Source organism: Amia ocellicauda, chromosome 5 (genome assembly GCF_036373705.1).
Source record: "Amia ocellicauda isolate fAmiCal2 chromosome 5, fAmiCal2.hap1, whole genome shotgun sequence".
Classification (NCBI taxonomy): Eukaryota; Metazoa; Chordata; class Actinopteri; order Amiiformes; family Amiidae; genus Amia; species Amia ocellicauda.
In genome coordinates this window covers 25,214,813-25,233,180 of record NC_089854.1, presented here as the reverse complement: position 1 = coordinate 25,233,180, position 18,368 = coordinate 25,214,813, and the positions used below count along the sequence as shown (strand labels likewise).

General features: G+C 39.4%; 3 protein-coding genes across 12 annotated transcripts; all 3 read left to right on the top strand.

Moving 5' to 3' along the window:
* Positions 1 to 463: 463 nt before the first annotated feature.
* LOC136749900 (inactive tyrosine-protein kinase 7) lies at positions 464 to 5,628 on the top strand. 3 transcript variants are annotated; one of them, XM_066704531.1, is made up of 8 exons: positions 464 to 563; positions 1,424 to 1,450; positions 2,177 to 2,467; positions 2,716 to 2,988; positions 3,314 to 3,415; positions 3,814 to 3,841; positions 4,533 to 4,578; positions 4,895 to 5,628. In XM_066704531.1, exons 1-8 carry the CDS (start codon positions 494 to 496, stop codon positions 4,955 to 4,957), a joined length of 900 nt encoding a protein of 299 aa, XP_066560628.1. In that variant the 5' UTR covers positions 464 to 493; the 3' UTR covers positions 4,958 to 5,628. The 3 variants fall into 3 exon arrangements, with proteins under 3 accessions (XP_066560628.1, XP_066560626.1, XP_066560629.1); XM_066704529.1 differs by having other exon boundaries at positions 4,530 to 4,578; XM_066704532.1 differs by lacking the exon at positions 3,814 to 3,841 and having other exon boundaries at positions 4,530 to 4,578; positions 4,895 to 4,948.
* Positions 5,629 to 5,689: 61 nt separating this feature from the next.
* Positions 5,690 to 12,434, top strand: LOC136749898 (Fc receptor-like protein 3). Of its 8 annotated transcripts, none has more exons than XM_066704528.1 (10): positions 5,690 to 6,494; positions 7,087 to 7,116; positions 7,438 to 7,731; positions 7,892 to 8,179; positions 8,278 to 8,550; positions 8,817 to 9,100; positions 9,400 to 9,495; positions 9,939 to 9,966; positions 10,376 to 10,421; positions 10,788 to 12,434. In XM_066704528.1, the coding sequence occupies exons 1-9, from the start codon at positions 6,305 to 6,307 to the stop codon at positions 10,399 to 10,401; spliced, it is 1,509 nt and encodes a 502-aa protein (XP_066560625.1). In that variant the 5' UTR covers positions 5,690 to 6,304; the 3' UTR covers positions 10,402 to 10,421; positions 10,788 to 12,434. The 8 variants fall into 8 exon arrangements, with proteins under 8 accessions (XP_066560625.1, XP_066560624.1, XP_066560623.1 ...); XM_066704527.1 differs by having other exon boundaries at positions 10,560 to 12,434; XM_066704526.1 differs by having other exon boundaries at positions 10,373 to 10,421.
* A 699-nt stretch (positions 12,435 to 13,133) lies between these two features.
* Positions 13,134 to 17,003, top strand: LOC136749897 (Fc receptor-like protein 5). Its single transcript, XM_066704519.1, has 5 exons — positions 13,134 to 13,597; positions 14,190 to 14,219; positions 14,541 to 14,834; positions 14,995 to 15,282; positions 15,381 to 17,003. The coding sequence occupies exons 1-5, from the start codon at positions 13,408 to 13,410 to the stop codon at positions 15,671 to 15,673; spliced, it is 1,095 nt and encodes a 364-aa protein (XP_066560616.1). The 5' UTR covers positions 13,134 to 13,407; the 3' UTR covers positions 15,674 to 17,003.
* The last annotated feature ends 1,365 nt before the right edge of the window (positions 17,004 to 18,368 follow it).

Below are 18,368 nucleotides of genomic sequence, written 5' to 3'. Positions count from 1 at the left end.
TGGGTCTGCAAGTCTTTGACGGATATAACACTTTTGCTGCTGTGTTACTTTGAAGAACCTGCCAATTTAAATGACTTCTGAACTTCAGTGTTGGGTCTGTATTCCTGGAAACAGCTTCACACACGTCCTGCAAATCCCTTAACATTCATTGAGGTTTTTCACCAATAAATGTGAACTGACCACCGATACAGATTTTAAAAGGAGATGTAAAAAGGTGTATAGTTGTAATAATTTGTAAGTAGCAACTGAAAAAGCAGTTTTAAAGTGTATACTCTGAGGCTCTTCCCTCCCATGCATTCAGTGTGCCAAGCTCAGTACATCACTGTCAAATTAGATGGACAGAAATGGGCCTGTGCTATCTATACAATGCAGCTGGACCCTATCTCACCCACCACCCTCCCACTGTCTATGGGAGGCCGTTGGGGGGCTGTTACTGTAACTGTCACTGCACAACTTTCTCATTTGGTGCTGAGGGGCACAATCCTTCAACAACATGGCTGAGAAAGACAACCAGCGGAAAGTGACAACGATGAAGAGTGTGAGGGTTTCTGTGCTGATTTTCAGTGAGTGAGATTTAAGAAAGATATCAATGTGTGCCATAGAGAAAGCTAAACTTTCCATTTTCTTTTTTTAGTTTTCTGATCGCCTCCACTGTCGCTTTATCAGAAAAGGTGGACGTTTGTAAATCGTGTTATATTCTGTTTCTCTCCAATTAAATAATTGATTATTACAAACACCTCTATGATGGAGAATTAGTCTAAAAATGTAAAGCAACTGTATACTCTTACAATACTCAGGAATATTTTACACAAAGAATTATACATTTTTTTAAATATATATATATATATATATATATATATATATATATATATGTATATTTGGAGCACCTTTAGAATATTCCATAGGTTTTGTAAGCAGTTTAAGTGTATGTGTATTACTTTTATTGTTTTTAGTATATATCCAAGATTAATTTATCAACATTACGAACTTAAAAATGTATGTAATCTTTCATAAAATTAGGATAACTTAATTAACATACATTTAGGTTACATGCAATCACTTTTTTTGTCTCATAATTTCCCACATATATTTGCATTTAATAGTATATTTGATTGTAAATATTACCAAATGTGCTGTTTTAAATAATCTACATTTAATTATTTAATTTCCTTTCTAGATTTAGTTTTTCTACAAATATATATCTATATATTTTCTTTTGTTCTTATGTGAAATTTATTTAACAGTTACTAAACATAATACATACATTTTGTTAGTGTGTTTCCCAAATGGGGTTCTCTGTAGGAGGTGCACAGATACAAGCAGCTGGGTTATAGAAGAGCTTCTGGAGAATCACACAATGAAACTTCAGCTTCATTTCACATGTTGTGTGCACTTGTAATGTGTTTTTGATGTTGTTTTTCAGTTTGGGCTAATCTCTGCACCAAATGTTGTAAGTACATTCTATTTGAAATTCTCATGGTTATCAATCACACCGATGGCCAGGTCTGGTCTGTTATAATGACATAAAAAAAAGTCAAATTTCCTTCAAAAAAACTAAACTAAAAAACTGTTTGCTGATTAGCCTTGTTTACTACCTCATGAAAAAAACCTCCATTGTTACATCTCAGCAATGTGATGTAGTGTCTAGCTGCATGTGGGGCAGAACTCTCTTAATTCCATCAGGTTTACAGAAACCCATCCTCAGGGGCCCAGAGGCTGCCTATGTGAATGACATAATAGAATTTAATTGTAATGCACCTGCGATTCCAGAAAACATTGATTATACTCTATGGAAAGACAGTAAAAATATGGGGGATTACAGTTCTCTGAACAATGAATCTACTATAATCAGCCATGTGGTCAATGCCCGCTCTGATGGAGAATTCCTCTGTGAAGCTAAGGTGGCAAACAGCACCACCTCCAGTCCACAGTATAGCAACAGGCTAAAATTTCGAGTCAGGTAAGTTAAAGCACTGATCTGTTCATGGGTACTGACAGAGCACTTCTCTTTCTGTTAATAAGGAGAGATTATATCCAATACCTGCATTTCAGTTTCAGCAGCAGCAAGCAAAATTAATCAATGAATACCATGTTAATACTAAATATGCTGGATATATACATGTTTGCTGTACTGCTTGTTTTAAAGTGCCTGCCCGTGTTGGTTGCTGTTTTGCAGTGCAGGAAGGAGTGAGTCTTGTGTCTGACCCTCAATTCGCTGTCCTCTTTGAAAATGAAAAGCTGACCCTGCGTTGTAACGTCGTGAAAGGCACCCATCTCTCTTATGAGTGGTTCTTCAATTCACAACCAATTGTGAACTCCACAGCTCACAGGTTCATCAATAACATGATGATTATTGAACAGGTCAACAGCCATCAATCTGGGAGCTACTTCTGTTTGGCAAAAAATCACATGAACGGAACACTTCAGTTTAGCAACTCAAGCCTCCCTATCCAGGTCACAGTCAGAGGTAAAGCACTTTCTGCGCAGTATTGAACATTTAGGGGGGTTGGTAAAAAAGTTATTAATGTTTTCCACAGCTGTCATAATACATAATGAATAAACCTTCCACAGTGTAAATTGTCCTATGATGATAGTGTGTTAAAGTAAGCCCTATTTATACAATCACAAAATCATGGATCATTCTGGGTTCCTGAATTCTGTTATTTAAATGTATAAAGCATTTTGTATCTTCTTTTCTTTTGTTCTCACCTTCAGTTCCAGTGCAGGGTCAAATTACACTGGAGTCTCAAAAGATACATAATGAACATTGGATTATTGAAAGGATAATACTCAACTGCTCTGTGGAGAGAGGATCCCACCCCAGGTATTCCTGGTATTTAAATGGCTCCCAATTACAGGAGCAAGGCAGATGTCTCGTCCTGTCCTCTATTCACCCAAAGAACACGGGCTTCTATCATTGCGAGGTCAGCGACAGTTTTAACGACACAAACACAATAAAGGCTTCACCTTATTTTATTGACATGAAAGGTACCCCATAATCTTTACTTTTCTTTATAGTTTAAATGTAAGGAGTGAAAGTAAGAGAACGAGAGAGAGAAAGAGGTCTTACTGTTAATACAAGTTTATATTTGTTTTATGTATATATGTATGTATGTATGTTGTTTTGTTTATGCAATTGTATATTGATATATTTGAATGCCATGGCACTGATCTCATTTGTGTAGCAATGCACTACAGAAATCCACCAGTTTTATATGGCATTATATTTGAACATCCTTTAATTCACTCTGTGGTGCTTTTATGGTCTGTGTTGACTTTCTCTTTGACAGACATCATTCCATTCTCTTTACAGAATTTAACTACATTTCCATTGAAGTGATTGCTTTAGTGTTTGTCTGCTACCTCTTCCTGACGTTGTTGCTGACTGGATGCTGTATCTGGGGGTTTCTATACAGTGAGTTTATCCATTCCCCACCTTACTGTCTTGAAAGCCTGTTAAGATGTGTTGGAACAAGGGGCACCTGAGTCTAAGTATCCGTAGTAAACTTCAACACCAGTTGGGGAAAAGCTACAGCTTAGTTGGCTAAAATGGCTGTAGTTGCAGATGGTTTCAGATTTGAGTGTTTCCTCATTTGGGGATTGTGCCTGGGGTCAGGGCAAGGTTTAATTAGAGACATGGGTGAAGGAGGGGGTGGTTTAATTCTGCCCTACAGCAGAGTGTCACAACTGTGTTAATTAACATGAGAACTAGAACCGAACCATGTGGCACCTGCTCACCGTTGGGTTGTTATCGCTGTGTGAGTCTTGTCACTGTGGGTCAGAGGTCAGCAACAGAGCTTTTCTGTCTTCCAGGGAGATCACAGAATGACAGGCAGACCTGGTGAGTAAGACACGTCTAGTGTGTAGAGCAGGCTACACAGCGGAGCAGAGTGAGACATTGGTAACATTTCAGTCAGGCCCAGAGCAGTTGAAGACTGTCAGGGTCTCTGTGTTACACATGACGATAAAACAATGTGCAATGTGACACTTATTATGATTGAATGACCACAGTTCCTATCTCAATGAGTACTGACATATTTGTAAGTGCCCACACTCACACAAGGATTCAGGTGATTTCAGATTGTGTCACTATCAGTTATCAGGAATGTTTTCTTTTCAGAATGTAACAAAAAAATCTATTTAAGTTTTGATACATGTTCTATAAAAAATGTAATTAAAAATTAAAACTTTCATTGTATGTTACCAACCCAGTCCCATATTCAGAAAGATGAAGAGACTGAAATGTGTGTGTGAATTCTCAGCACATTGTTTAACTCTTTTTATTGTCCAATTAAAAGCAGTATGAGATTAGAAGTATTAAAACTGTCGATCAATCAATCACACAACCAAACAGTTATCAATGGCATTCCTTATATCTGCCAGCCCTCTGCTTTTCTGCTTCTTGACTCAACTTAAAATGTAACTTTAATAAATAGTCAATCTCATGTTCATTTATGAAGTTTCCAGGGCTGGAAATTCAGTAGGGATGACTTCATAGTTTGTGTGTCTGATTAGTCTCTTTTTCCCAGCAGTAAGAAGACAGAGGAGATAGAGCTGAACAATGAGCCACAGGAGCTGGTCAGTGGTTATACCATGCAGCATTAACCAACTCTTTCCAAGCGTGTACCACCCAGTTAAGGCTATTGGGAACAGCTGTTTGAGAATGGGCTTGACAGCTCTTTGGTCTTTCATTACAATATATTGAAATATTTCCAACTCAGATATAGATTATCTTAAAGATAAATTGGATGCTGGATAATTTTACACACAAACAAGATACTGTTAAAGAACAACAACAAAACACTTAATTTAGTTAAAAAGATCCCTGTTTTGGGTTTTGAGAATGACTGTAACTTTTTTCATGTTTGTGTTGTTGTTTTGTCCTCCCCTGTAGCTCGAAGAAGAGCCTGAAATGTACATGGATGTTGGGAAACCAAAGGAAATGACCAAACTGTGACAACATGGGAGGATCTTAGTCCTTGCTGGCTTTGTGCCCCAACACACAGTATCCCTATTCTTATGAACAACACTGCTGTTAATTAATGTACATTTGACACAAATGCTCCAAATCTCATAAATACATTTATGGACATGCAGAGGGATTGATTCAGAAAAACTTAGACCAGGCTCTGGACTGGCTCCTGTTACGAAGGGTGAATCTCTGGGTTTTCGGGAATGCTGAATTTCAGTCTTTGTGGTAGAGAGAGAGGTTGCTGGAGATATACTCCTATGATGCTGCTCCCTGTGTCACCGTGCCCTCTACTGTCCTGCTGAGATCCTGCTTTGGGATTGTCTACCCTCCTGCTGTCCATCAACATCACTTCCTGCTCCTCCTCTGATTTCCCTATAATTCTGTGTCAGTCTATGTGGCTTCCTTATAGTCCACATACCTTCATCAAAGAACTTGTTCTTCATTCGCTGGTAGAGCCACAGATCAAGCTGACAGTGCAAATGAATGTGTCTCTTTGCACCTTTACTGGCTTGGACTGTTTCTGATGATTTTAGTTCCATTTCAAAATCTTTCATCCCTCCCATCCCTGTATTTTTTTGTTTGTGTTGATTCCTGATGTACATTTGAACATTAATGCTAGTTATTTTAAAAAAATAAACAAATAAAATGCCCTGGAATGCTTTGTGTCATTGGCCCAATTCACTGATTAAATGTATTAAAATATGAATTTAATAAGAAGGATTCTGAGTTTGTTTGCTGGAGGATGTATCCTGCAGGAGAAGAAGGGTGAGTGTGAGAGGTTAATAAGATTCAAGAGTTTTAATGCACAGCGCTACCCTTTATGTTTTTGCTAAATTCCTCTGGACTCTGGTCTCAGGGCCTATAGGAACATAGCCTGTCCTGCATGGGCAAAGCATTGGCAAGAAGGTAGGGTAATATTTCTAAAAGGGCAGTTTTCCTGTCTGAGTTCTCATTGCCATGTTGGAAAGGGAATGTTCAACTTGATGCACAACTATATCACCACTACTTATCATCATGTCATTGATAGTTTATTCTAAACACACACACATAATAAAGCATGACAAAGAAAATGAGCATCAGCCCAGTACTAAATTAGTTGTTGTTTTTGCCTGTATAGCTGCACAGTCTAGACCAGTTATTTTAAATTGTGTCACCCATCATCTCCCAATATTTGTGATGCTATAGGTTAATCTCCACACCTTAGTCCATACCTTGTATTATATTCTGCAGTGCCTAACCAGTGCTATCTCTGTATTCAGCTCTTACACATTAGGCTGTGAACTGTGAGGGACAGACAGGGACTCACTATCTCTGCACTGCAGATGAAGACAAATGATATCAGTGTTCACATTGCGCTCCCACTGTCCATGGGTGGGTCGTTGGGGGGGTGTCTTTCCAACAGCCAAGCACAACTTTCTCTTCCTATTAGTAGCTGAAGTGCATAATCTTTCCTCAAGTGTGAAAACAACAGAGGAGAGAGGGGTGAAGATGAAGCTTCATGGGTTTGCTTTGCTGATTTTCAGTAAGTGAGACATTCGTTTAATTTGGGGAAAAGCACCCAAGGTGACAATGCATAGCCATGCAGATATTGGGCTGCAGTTTTTGTATTTTCCTTAAGTGACTAACTCCATTGACATTGAACCTGCTAATGTGAACATTGTGTATTATTCTGCTCCTCTCAGAATTGAAATTATGTATCGCTCTATAAGTTGTAAAAACCTAAATGTAATGTAACCTTTTCTAAACTACTGAGGATTAATGTATACAAGAATTTCTGTTATTGCAAGATTTGTTTTTGGAACATCTTTCCACAGCTTTTATTAAGCAATTGTACAGTAAAGGCTTTTTGTGTGTTTGTCTAAGAATACTGTACTGTATATGGATAATGTAATGATACTTACCTCAATGTTTCATCAAATATTTCCTGATATGCAGCAATATGTCAAAAGCTCGGAGTAAAATAAAAACAACAACATTAAATCTTGAAAAGCAATGTCTGTGTTTAATTAGCTTATTTTCCATTACAATTGTGATTGTTTTTTTATTTCAAATATATGCTTAAACATGCATACATGCAAAATTCCTATTTTGACCCATATACCTTGTTTTTTCAGTTACAGGTTTGAATTGTGACATCGTTAATAGTAAGTACTGTTGTCATGTTTATTTATTTTTTTATTTTACAAGTTGGTCAAGTTCCTAAAGCAGATTGCATTCTTCTTTCTGATCCAGGTGGTACAATGTTGCAGGAGAGTGTCTGTCACAGAAAATACAAAATGTTATTCTTTTTCCTTTTAATCTGAACCAGCCAGGTAGTTAATAAGGACTTCCATATAGCACCTCTTGCCAGTGTGGATGTGATATCTCTTTAAGTGTTATGGTCTGCAGTGACCAGGCTAAATTACTGTATGTCCTGAGTGATCTGTTGAGCAGAGCTGTCTTCTCTCCTGTGCGTGTTCCTCAAGGTGCATCAGTCTTACAGAAACCCACCCTCACAGGACCAGACGCAGCCCTTTTGGGAATAAACACATACTTTCAGTGTGTGGCACCTGCAATACCAGAAACCATTGTGTATGTCCTATGGAGAGGAAACAGAGAGGAACAGGTCGGCATCCAAAAATCAGTAAACAATGAACCCGCTCGGTTCACCCTCCCAGTTACGAGGCGCTCCAATGGAAACTACAGCTGTGAAGCCAAGGTGGAAGACAGTAACACCATCAGACCTCAGTTAAGCAACAGCATTCAGTTTAAAGTAATAGGTAAGTTCAGTCAGAGCTTAGATCTATTCATGTCTTTAATTTCAAATTAGAATCCAAATACACAATTGAGCAGCTCCAGCTACTGGAGAAGACTAAAGGAATAATGTTGAATAGATCAGTTGCTTGAAGTATGTCTGACTATGTGCTTGATCTCTTGCAGTACCTCCTGTTGGAACATATATTGCGACTGATGCTAAAAATGACGCACTTGTTCTCTTTGAGGGAGACCAGCTCACCCTTCACTGTGAAGTAGTGAATGGCACCCACCTCTCTTATGATTGGTTCTTCAATATGCAACCAGTTTTGCACAAGTTTATCAGGAACAGGTTGCTAATTGATCATGTCAAGACCAACCAATCAGGGGACTACTATTGTGTAGCAAGAAACCAGGTTAATGAAACAAACAAATATAACACTGCGAGCAACACAGTCACAGTCACGATCAAAGGTAAAGTGCAGTTAGCCTTTGTTACAACTTTCTGACAGTTTTGTTTCTGTGTGCCACCAGCCTTTTGTGCTTTATTCAATTAATTGTCTCTCTTACAGTGCGAGTGTCTAAACCGGACATCTCATATACAGTCACTAAAGAAAACTTGATTTACCAAGCCCATATACTATGCAAGTCAGTCAGAGGAACTCCACCGGTCACCTTCATCCTTGTCAAGTTTAACAGAAGCCTCCAGAACAAAAGTACAGAGGCACTGAACAGTACCTTCACTGTGCAAATCGCTCTGAATCAACACATGGGGGATTTTCACTGCAGAGCAGACAATGGGGCAAAGAGTGAGGTGTTTAGTGAACCTTTAATGATGGAAGTAGGTAAGGAAGAAATATAAAGCTTTTTTCTATTGTTGCATGTTAATACTCATTCAATAAACAAACTCTCTTTGTGGGACATTAAAAATACAGAACGTTCTCCACAATTACCACATTATTAGTTCAACCTCCACCAAATGCATTATCCTGTGTATAAGTCTACAATCTGTTTAAACATTAATAAAATAATGGATTACTTTGAGTTCTTCAGCACTTAAAAACTCTTTGCTTTGTGACTGTGTGCATATCCACTGTTTCTATCCCTTCAGTTCCAGTGGGGGGTCCCGTGACACTGCAGACTGAGCACTTCTTGCATGAAAGCTTCAGGGTGCTGGGGATAATACTCACCTGCTCCGTGGAGAGAGGGTCCTTCCCCCGGTACTTCTGGTTTTTAAATGAATCGCAATTGGAGGAGAAGGGCGATTTTCACTCAACCATGGAGAAGGGCCGAACCCTCGTGCTGTCCCATATCAACCCACAAAACACAGGCTCCTATCACTGCGAGGCCCGCGACAGCTTCGACGACACTCACCGGATAAGAAGCCAACCGCAGGTTGTCAAAATGAAAGGTGCCCTGTTGTTTATTCATGCTTTGAATATTAAGGAGTGAGACGCAGTGGGAGCTAGAAAGAGGGAAGGTGTAGCTTATCTTGTGTGTTGATAAACTGTAACTTGAGTTAATGCATTCCAGCAGTTCTATCTAAATCCCAGAGCTAAAGCACTAATAGTGCCACTATGGTGCGTATTTTCCACAACACTGTCCTTATTCCTGTCCTCTTCACAGTCTTTCTGGTGTTCCCATGATTGGATCCGTGCTTCTCTCTCATAGCTGTTGCCCCGTTCTTTCTGCAGAATTTTTCTTCACTGAAGTCATTGCTCTGGTGTTCTGCTGCTACTTCCTCCTGTTGCTTCTGTTGGCTGCATGCTGCATCTACATGTCAAGATACAGTAAGTTCATCCATTACTCACCTCGCACTGGTGGGGGTCTGTAAGATGTTAGGATGTTACAGTATATTATACATTTCCACAGAAAATGCATGTAAACAGGTTTAAGATGCAGTTTTCCACTGCCAGGGAAGAAAATGATATCGCCATGATATATATCTCCTTTCATAAAGGTTTCTCAAAGTCCCCTACAAGACATTTAACATATTAGTAGTAAATGTTTTCCATTTATATGTCTTAAAATACAGTTAGTTAAAACAATTGAGCAATTCAGCTAAATAACTGATAGAAAACAGGGTGGTCAAAACAGGACATCACTGAGTTTACTGGCACACTGACCTTTAAGAGTGCTGAGGAGTGCAGCCTTTAGTTGTAGCTGTCTATGAACCTTGTTAACCATATCACTGTGGGTCAGGGGTCAATAACAAAGCATGTCTATCTTCCAGGGACAGCAAGGAACAGCAGGAATAGCAGGTGAGTCTTCTAGAGACATCTAGTGTTCAACACAAGCTGCAACAGCACAGCAAGTAAATACTGCGCCTGAGTCTCAGCCTTACATGGGATGATACCACAGTGTGATGTGTAAATGACAGCAGTTCATATTTCACTGAGAAGCGATGTGTGTTTTGTGCATATTAACAGATATGCCTATTTTAATAGTATAAGGTAAGAATCAATTTTGCACAACATCTCGAATAGTCAATAAATGAACAGCAACATCTGCTGTTCCTGTCACATGCCTTCCCCACCCCCTTTCCCTTGTTGTTCCTGACTCGGCACGATTAAAATATGTGGAAATGTCAAGAAGAGAAGTCAACCTGCTGTGTGAAATTTCAGTGGTAGCGTCAGATCTAGCATTTGATTAGTGTATTTTTCTCAGCAGTAAGGAGCCGGAGGAGCCAAAGATGAAGTCAGTGTCTGAGACCCAGGTAAATGTCTCCTCTCCCACATTGTACTTGTGAAGCCCTGCCTTCCCCATAGGGGTCAGCATTGCCCAAAACACAGTGTAAACAACATTTCAATGCATGTGTTCATGCACTGTCATGCAAGAATTTTCTCTCTTGTAGCTTGAAGAAGATTCTATAACTTACTCAGAAATGAGAGAAGCAACCAAAATGTGACACTGTCAAAAGACTGAATTGTGGGAGAACTCATCTTGAGCCAAATCTCAGACAGAAGGAAAGGCCTCAGATCAACACTGCTTTTGTACCCAAGCAGACAACACTCCTATTAATTTAAAAGCAATATTATTCTTGCAATGTTTTACAAAAGATACTATCCTTAATGCTCTCCAGATCACCTCTTCGGTGGGGGAATCCAGGTGAGTAGGGCACAAGAGATGGACATTTTTCAGTCAGTCAGAGCACAAGGGATTTAGACCTGGTTTTATGGACTTCAACTGGATTGGCTCTTGGTACCACAGATGGTTCTCATGATTTCACGGATGCTGTGGGAATTTCAGTCATTGGGGCTGAGTAAGAGGATGGAGGAGGAAGACATCAGAGAGATGGTACTCCCTGTGACACAGTGCTCTCTACTTTCATGCTTAGATCTTGTTGTGGGTTTCCCCAGCCCATACCTGTTCATCAACACAACTTCCTGCTCTGTCTCTGCATTCCCCAGATTTCTATTCTCGTAGTTGTATAACATAATTTTTGCGGTCCATCCCTTTGCCATCCCCAGGCAAGGATGTCTGAATCTCTGTCATCTCTTAACGACTAATTGATACACTTCAGGATGTTTTCTGCCTTCCAGCAGCAACAAAACAATATTATTATTTTCCTTTCCTATGTTTCTTTGTATTTTAAATGACATGTCTTGCATTTCCAAGTTACACTGTGTAGAACTTAAGATACGGTATTACAAATTTGGAAATAATTACTATCTCAGTTTGTTTGATGTGGAAATTGAGAAGATGAAAATTAAAGTCATAAATGTCTATAAGCTGAATAGAAGGACCAAAAACCGTCTCCAAAAACAAATGAGGTTGATAATTAACTAACTGCAAAACAAGGTTCTTAGAGAATAACCAGACCTGCAGTGGCTGTGTCTGCTGAGAGACTGCACCCTGCATTATGGTCTCTGTAAGAAATAGAGCTCTAATGATAGCTGCCTGGAAGGTGCTTGTAGACAGCTTGTATCTAGGACTCTGTTTCCAGTAAAGACTCAAGCTTCAACTTCAAGATTTTCCGGTCTGAACTTGTCGGTTGTAGTGGCCCTATCTCAGAAAATGTTTGAAGTAAGTAAGTTGGATTGTAAGTCATGTAAAATGTTTACAGGTCTATATTTGATTTTATTGTATTTATGTTTTTTATTTTGCTGTATGTAAAGTGCTCTGTGGCTACCCTGCGAAGGGCGCTATACAAATAAAGATTGATTGATTGATTGATTGTAAGTCCAACTTCTTTAACAACTGACCGATCACAGCACCCCCTCATCTGAAACCACAACCAAAAAAACATATTAAGGCATCCACAGCCAACAGGATTGATTAAGAGAGACCAGGCAGGCTGGACGGGTTGGTGGTACCAGGGGTGGATCTCAGTTTTTCAGGAATGTTGAATTTAAATAATTGTGGTAGAGAGAGGTTGCTGGAGATGCATTCCTGTGACGCTGCTCCCTGGGTCACCGTGCCCTCTACTGTCCTGCTGAGATCCTGCTTTGGGTTTGTCTGCCCTCCTGCTGTCCATCAGCATCACTTCCTCCTCTACCTCTGCTTTCCCCAGAATTCTGTACTCCATGTGGCTTCCTTATGGACCACATACCTTCATCAGAGAACTTGTTCTTCATTCACTGGTAGAGCTGACAGTGCAAATTAATCGAAATCTTTAATCCTTACTTCCCTGTATGTTTTTGTTTGTTTGTAATTTTTGAATTACAAATACATATGAATTGATTCCTGGTGTGCATTTAAACATTAAAACTAGCTATTCCTAAAACAATATGTTGTCCTTTTTTAAATGATGCCTTGGATTGCTTTATGTCATTTGTCCACTTCACTGATTAAAATATGAATTTAATAAGAAGGAATCTGAGTTTGTTTGCTGGAGGATGTATCCTGCAGGAGAGGAAGGGTGAGAGTGAGAAGTTAATAAGATTCAGGTGTGTATAATTCATAAATGAAATGAAAACAGTAGTTAAGATACAAGGAATTAAACGACCTCATCCCAAGTCAACACTTGTAGATGTTATGGAGACAAAAGCGCAGTGGCTACATTCCTCTGGACTCTGGTCTCAGGGTCTATAGGAACAGGCAAGAAGGTAAGGCAGTATTTCTAAAAGGTCAGAACATTTTTCCTGTCTGAGTTCTTTCTGCCATGTTGGAAATGGGACAGAATGGTGTCTAAAGTGTGCTACTGACTGCAAAGAAAGGTGGGAACATCAATGAACAGCACAGCAAGTCATGCTCACATCTCTATTAATATCAAGGGTTCAAAATCAGTAGCAGGTGAAGATCCTTTCTGTGTACAACCACACTGATGCCACAGTCCAGTGCACAGTCTGTGTACGGCAACTGTATTTTCTTTACTGCCAGAGAAACAGGACAAAACATAGTTCAGCTTGTTGCATGACTGCATATCACCACTACTTATCATCATGTCATTGATAGTTTATTCTAAACACACACACATAATAAAGCATGACAAAGAAAATGAGCATCAGCCCAGTACTAAATTAGTTGTTGTTTTTGCCTGTATAGCTGCACAGTCTAGACCAGTTATTTTAAATTGTGTCACCCATCATCTCCCAATATTTGTGATGCTATAGGTTAATCTCCACACCTTAGTCCATACCTTGTATTATATTCTGCAGTGCCTAACCAGTGCTATCTCTGTATTCAGCTCTTACACATTAGGCTGTGAACTGTGAGGGACAGACAGGGACTCACTATCTCTGCACTGCAGATGAAGACAAATGATATCAGTGTTCACATTGCGCTCCCACTGTCCATGGGTGGGTCGTTGGGGGGGTGTCTTTCCAACAGCCAAGCACAACTTTCTCTTCCTATTAGTAGCTGAAGTGCATAATCTTTCCTCAAGTGTGAAAACAACAGAGGAGAGAGGGGTGAAGATGAAGCTTCATGGGTTTGCTTTGCTGATTTTCAGTAAGTGAGACATTCGTTTAATTTGGGGAAAAGCACCCAAGGTGACAATGCATAGCCATGCAGATATTGGGCTGCAGTTTTTGTATTTTCCTTAAGTGACTAACTCCATTGACATTGAACCTGCTAATGTGAACATTGTGTATTATTCTGCTCCTCTCAGAATTGAAATTATGTATCGCTCTATAAGTTGTAAAAACCTAAATGTAATGTAACCTTTTCTAAACTACTGAGGATTAATGTATACAAGAATTTCTGTTATTGCAAGATTTGTTTTTGGAACATCTTTCCACAGCTTTTATTAAGCAATTGTACAGTAAAGGCTTTTTGTGTGTTTGTCTAAGAATACTGTACTGTATATGGATAATGTAATGATACTTACCTCAATGTTTCATCAAATATTTCCTGATATGCAGCAATATGTCAAAAGCTCGGAGTAAAATAAAAACAACAACATTAAATCTTGAAAAGCAATGTCTGTGTTTAATTAGCTTATTTTCCATTACAATTGTGATTGTTTTTTTATTTCAAATATATGCTTAAACATGCATACATGCAAAATTCCTATTTTGACCCATATACCTTGTTTTTTCAGTTACAGGTTTGAATTGTGACATCGTTAATAGTAAGTACTGTTGTCATGTTTATTTATTTTTTTATTTTACAAGTTGGTCAAGTTCCTAAAGCAGATTGCATTCTTCTTTCTGATCCAGGTGGTACAATGTTGCAGGAGAGTGTCTGTCACAGAAAATACAAAATGTTATTCTTTTTCCTTTTAATCTGAACCAGCCAGGTAGTTAATAAGGACTTCCATATAGCACCTCTTGCCAGTGTGGATGTGATATCTCTTTAAGTGTTATGGTCTGCAGTGACCAGGCTAAATTACTGTATGTCCTGAGTGATCTGTTGAGCAGAGCTGTCTTCTCTCCTGTGCGTGTTCCTCAAGGTGCATCAGTCTTACAGAAACCCACCCTCACAGGACCAGACGCAGCCCTTTTGGGAATAAACACATACTTTCAGTGTGTGGCACCTGCAATACCAGAAACCATTGTGTATGTCCTATGGAGAGGAAACAGAGAGGAACAGGTCGGCATCCAAAAATCAGTAAACAATGAACCCGCTCGGTTCACCCTCCCAGTTACGAGGCGCTCCAATGGAAACTACAGCTGTGAAGCCAAGGTGGAAGACAGTAACACCATCAGACCTCAGTTAAGCAACAGCATTCAGTTTAAAGTAATAGGTAAGTTCAGTCAGAGCTTAGATCTATTCATGTCTTTAATTTCAAATTAGAATCCAAATACACAATTGAGCAGCTCCAGCTACTGGAGAAGACTAAAGGAATAATGTTGAATAGATCAGTTGCTTGAAGTATGTCTGACTATGTGCTTGATCTCTTGCAGTACCTCCTGTTGGAACATATATTGCGACTGATGCTAAAAATGACGCACTTGTTCTCTTTGAGGGAGACCAGCTCACCCTTCACTGTGAAGTAGTGAATGGCACCCACCTCTCTTATGATTGGTTCTTCAATATGCAACCAGTTTTGCACAAGTTTATCAGGAACAGGTTGCTAATTGATCATGTCAAGACCAACCAATCAGGGGACTACTATTGTGTAGCAAGAAACCAGGTTAATGAAACAAACAAATATAACACTGCGAGCAACACAGTCACAGTCACGATCAAAGGTAAAGTGCAGCTAGCCTTTGTTACAACTTTCTGACAGTTTTGTTTCTGTGTGCCACCAGCCTTTTGTGCTTTATTCAATTAATTGTCTCTCTTACAGTGCGAGTGTCTAAACCGAACATCTCATATACAGTCACTAAAGAAAACTTGATTTACCAAGCCCATATACTATGCAAGTCAGTCAGAGGAACTCCACCGGTCACCTTCATCCTTGTCAAGTTTAACAGAAGCCTCCAGAACAAAAGTACAGAGGCACTGAACAGTACCTTCACTGTGCAAATCGCTCTGAATCAACACATGGGGGATTTTCACTGCAGAGCAGACAATGGGGCAAAGAGTGAGGTGTTTAGTGAGCATTTCAGGCTGGAAATAGGTAAGGACATTAGGCTTTAAGTAGGTAGGCCCCATTCTCTCTTCAGAATTCTCGTCAATGAAGTATTGCTCTGGTGTTCGGCTGCTACCTCCTCTTGTTGGTTCTGGTGTCCGCATGCTGCATGTATATGCCAAAATACACCACTGAGTTTACTGGCACACTGATTTGTAACAGTGGTGAGGAGTGCAGCCCACAGTTGTAGCTGCCTATGAACCTTGTTAGCCATGTCACTGTGGGTCAGGGGTCAATAACAGAGCCTGTCTATCTTCCAAGGACAGCAAAGAACAGCAGGAATACCAGGTGAGTCTTCTAGAGACATCTAGTGTATAGAGAGTGGCACCTCCATTTCAGCCTTACATGGAATGATACCACAGTGTGATGTGTGAATGACAGCAGTTTAAAGTTCAGTGAGAAGTGATGTGTCTTTTGTGCAGATTAACAGATATGCCTATTTTAATAGTATAATTTTACACACCATCTCAAATAGTCAATAAATGAACAGAAACATCTGCTGTTGTATTCCCCTTGTTGTTCATATATGTCATCTAGAGAAGTCAACCTGTTGTGTGAATTCAGGTTAGTAGGGCACAAGAGATGGAAATTTTTCAGTCAGTCAGAGCACGAGGGATTTAGAACTGGATTGGCTCTTGGTACCACAGATGGTTCTCATGATTTCAAGTATGCTGTGGGAATTTCAATCATTGAGGCTGAGTAAGAGGATGGAGGAGGGAGATATGAGAGAGATAGTACTCTCTGTCACACAGTGCTTTCTACTTTCTACTGCTTTCTACATGCATAGATCCTGTTGTGGGTTTCCCCAGGCCATGCCAGTTCATCAACACAACTTCCTGCTCTGTCTCTGCATTCCCCAGATTTCTGTTCTCGTAGTTGTGTAACATAGTTTTTGCCATCCATCCCTTTGCTATGCCCAGGACATTAAGGCTGACTCACTGACAGCTCTTACTGATTAATTGATACACCTTGGGATGTTTTCTGGCTTCCAACAAAACAATATTATTATCTTCCTTTCCTATGTTTCTTTGTATTTTAAATAAGTTTTGCATTTCCAAGTTACACTGTGTAGCACTTAAGATGTGGGATTAGAAATTTGGAAATAATTACCATCTCAGTTTGCTTGATGTGGACATTGGGCAGAAGAAAATTAAAGTCTAAAATGTCTAAATTGAATAGAAGTACCAATAGGACACAAGAGCTTCTTATGAAACAAGGGCACATGAAACCTTTTGGTACTGGCTCCAAGAACAAAAGAGGTTGATAATTAACTAACACAAGGCTCTCAGTGTTTTACCAGGCCTACAGTGGCTGTGTCTGCAGAGAGCCCACACCCTGCATATGGTCTCTGTAAGAAACAGAGTTTCTTCTTTGTCACCAGAGATAAGGGGCAATGCAAACACACAACTGCACTAATGATAGCTGCCTGGAAAAGGAAGGTGTCTGTAGACAGCTTTTATCTAAGACTCTGTTTCCAGGAAAGACTAAAGCTTCAGTTTCAAGTTTTAGAAAGACAGGAAGTGGTCTTCCAAAGTGCGTGATGCCCAATCTAAAAAGAAACACTGTACATTTATTGCAAGTCCAACCTCTTAAACAACTGACCAATTATAAAACCCCCCTTATCTGAGACCACAACCAAGAAAACATCCACATCCCAAGTTGGGGGACTGGAAATAATATGGTTAAAAGTTAGTGTCTGCCATTATAACAATACCAGTGGAGGGCTGAGGAACTGGCATGATTGGTTGTCATGTCTTTGGTGAAACTGACAAAATATAAGATATGGGAACACAGAAGCAAAGATATGCTTTGCTTATCACTTTGACAGAAAACCAGGTTAGGCCAGCTTGGGGGGAAAAAGCTGTGAAGTTTGAGCCAGGCTAACTAGGCTACCAGCCTGGGTGTGGAAACTGGATATATATCTGGCATCACAACCCAGTAAAATATGTATTATTTCTAATAGTGTGTCAGTGTAAATGCAGTGTGTACAGTTTGAGTATGTGTGTGTCATTCAAAATAATGACACACTTGGTTTCCACCCCAACATACAAAAGGCCCTTTAAAAATGATTTTGTACAAACAAGATGAAATGGTTTCACCACTAGTTTAGGACTACTCTATCTAAAATTACATTGAGTAGTGCTAATTTCAGTCTGTGAAACCAGCCCTTTATCTACTTCTTTTAGTCTTAACCTATCCAAAAGTATATGCCATCAGCTTGGTACATTTTGGTGGAATATACATATCCAGGCCTTAGTCTAGACAATACATATAAATGAGGATGACTAGTAGTCTAATATATTTACTTATTCTCAATATAAAATACCAGGAAATCAGGTGAAGAGACATTTTTGGCGGATCAGGGTCAGCTGCTTTCCTCGTGGTTGTCAGTAATTAATGCCAATATGCCCAGTAACATCTAATGCAATTAGTTCATTAAAATGTAACATTTTTTTTGTAGTAACCGCAGCTTATTACACCATATCATACATTTCTAAATGCAAACTGACATATTCAACCAGACCTTCTCTTTATTGGAAAGATGGTGCACGAACTTGAGGTTTGTGGCAGTTCTCTTGAACTTGGGCGTTTCTCAATACACCCAGAGTGGCATATAAATGCAGCAGCGCTATAGTACTGATAGTAATGGCTTGTTGTTCTGCAGCACTTGCAATAATGCATTAATTCTGAACTGGGCAATGC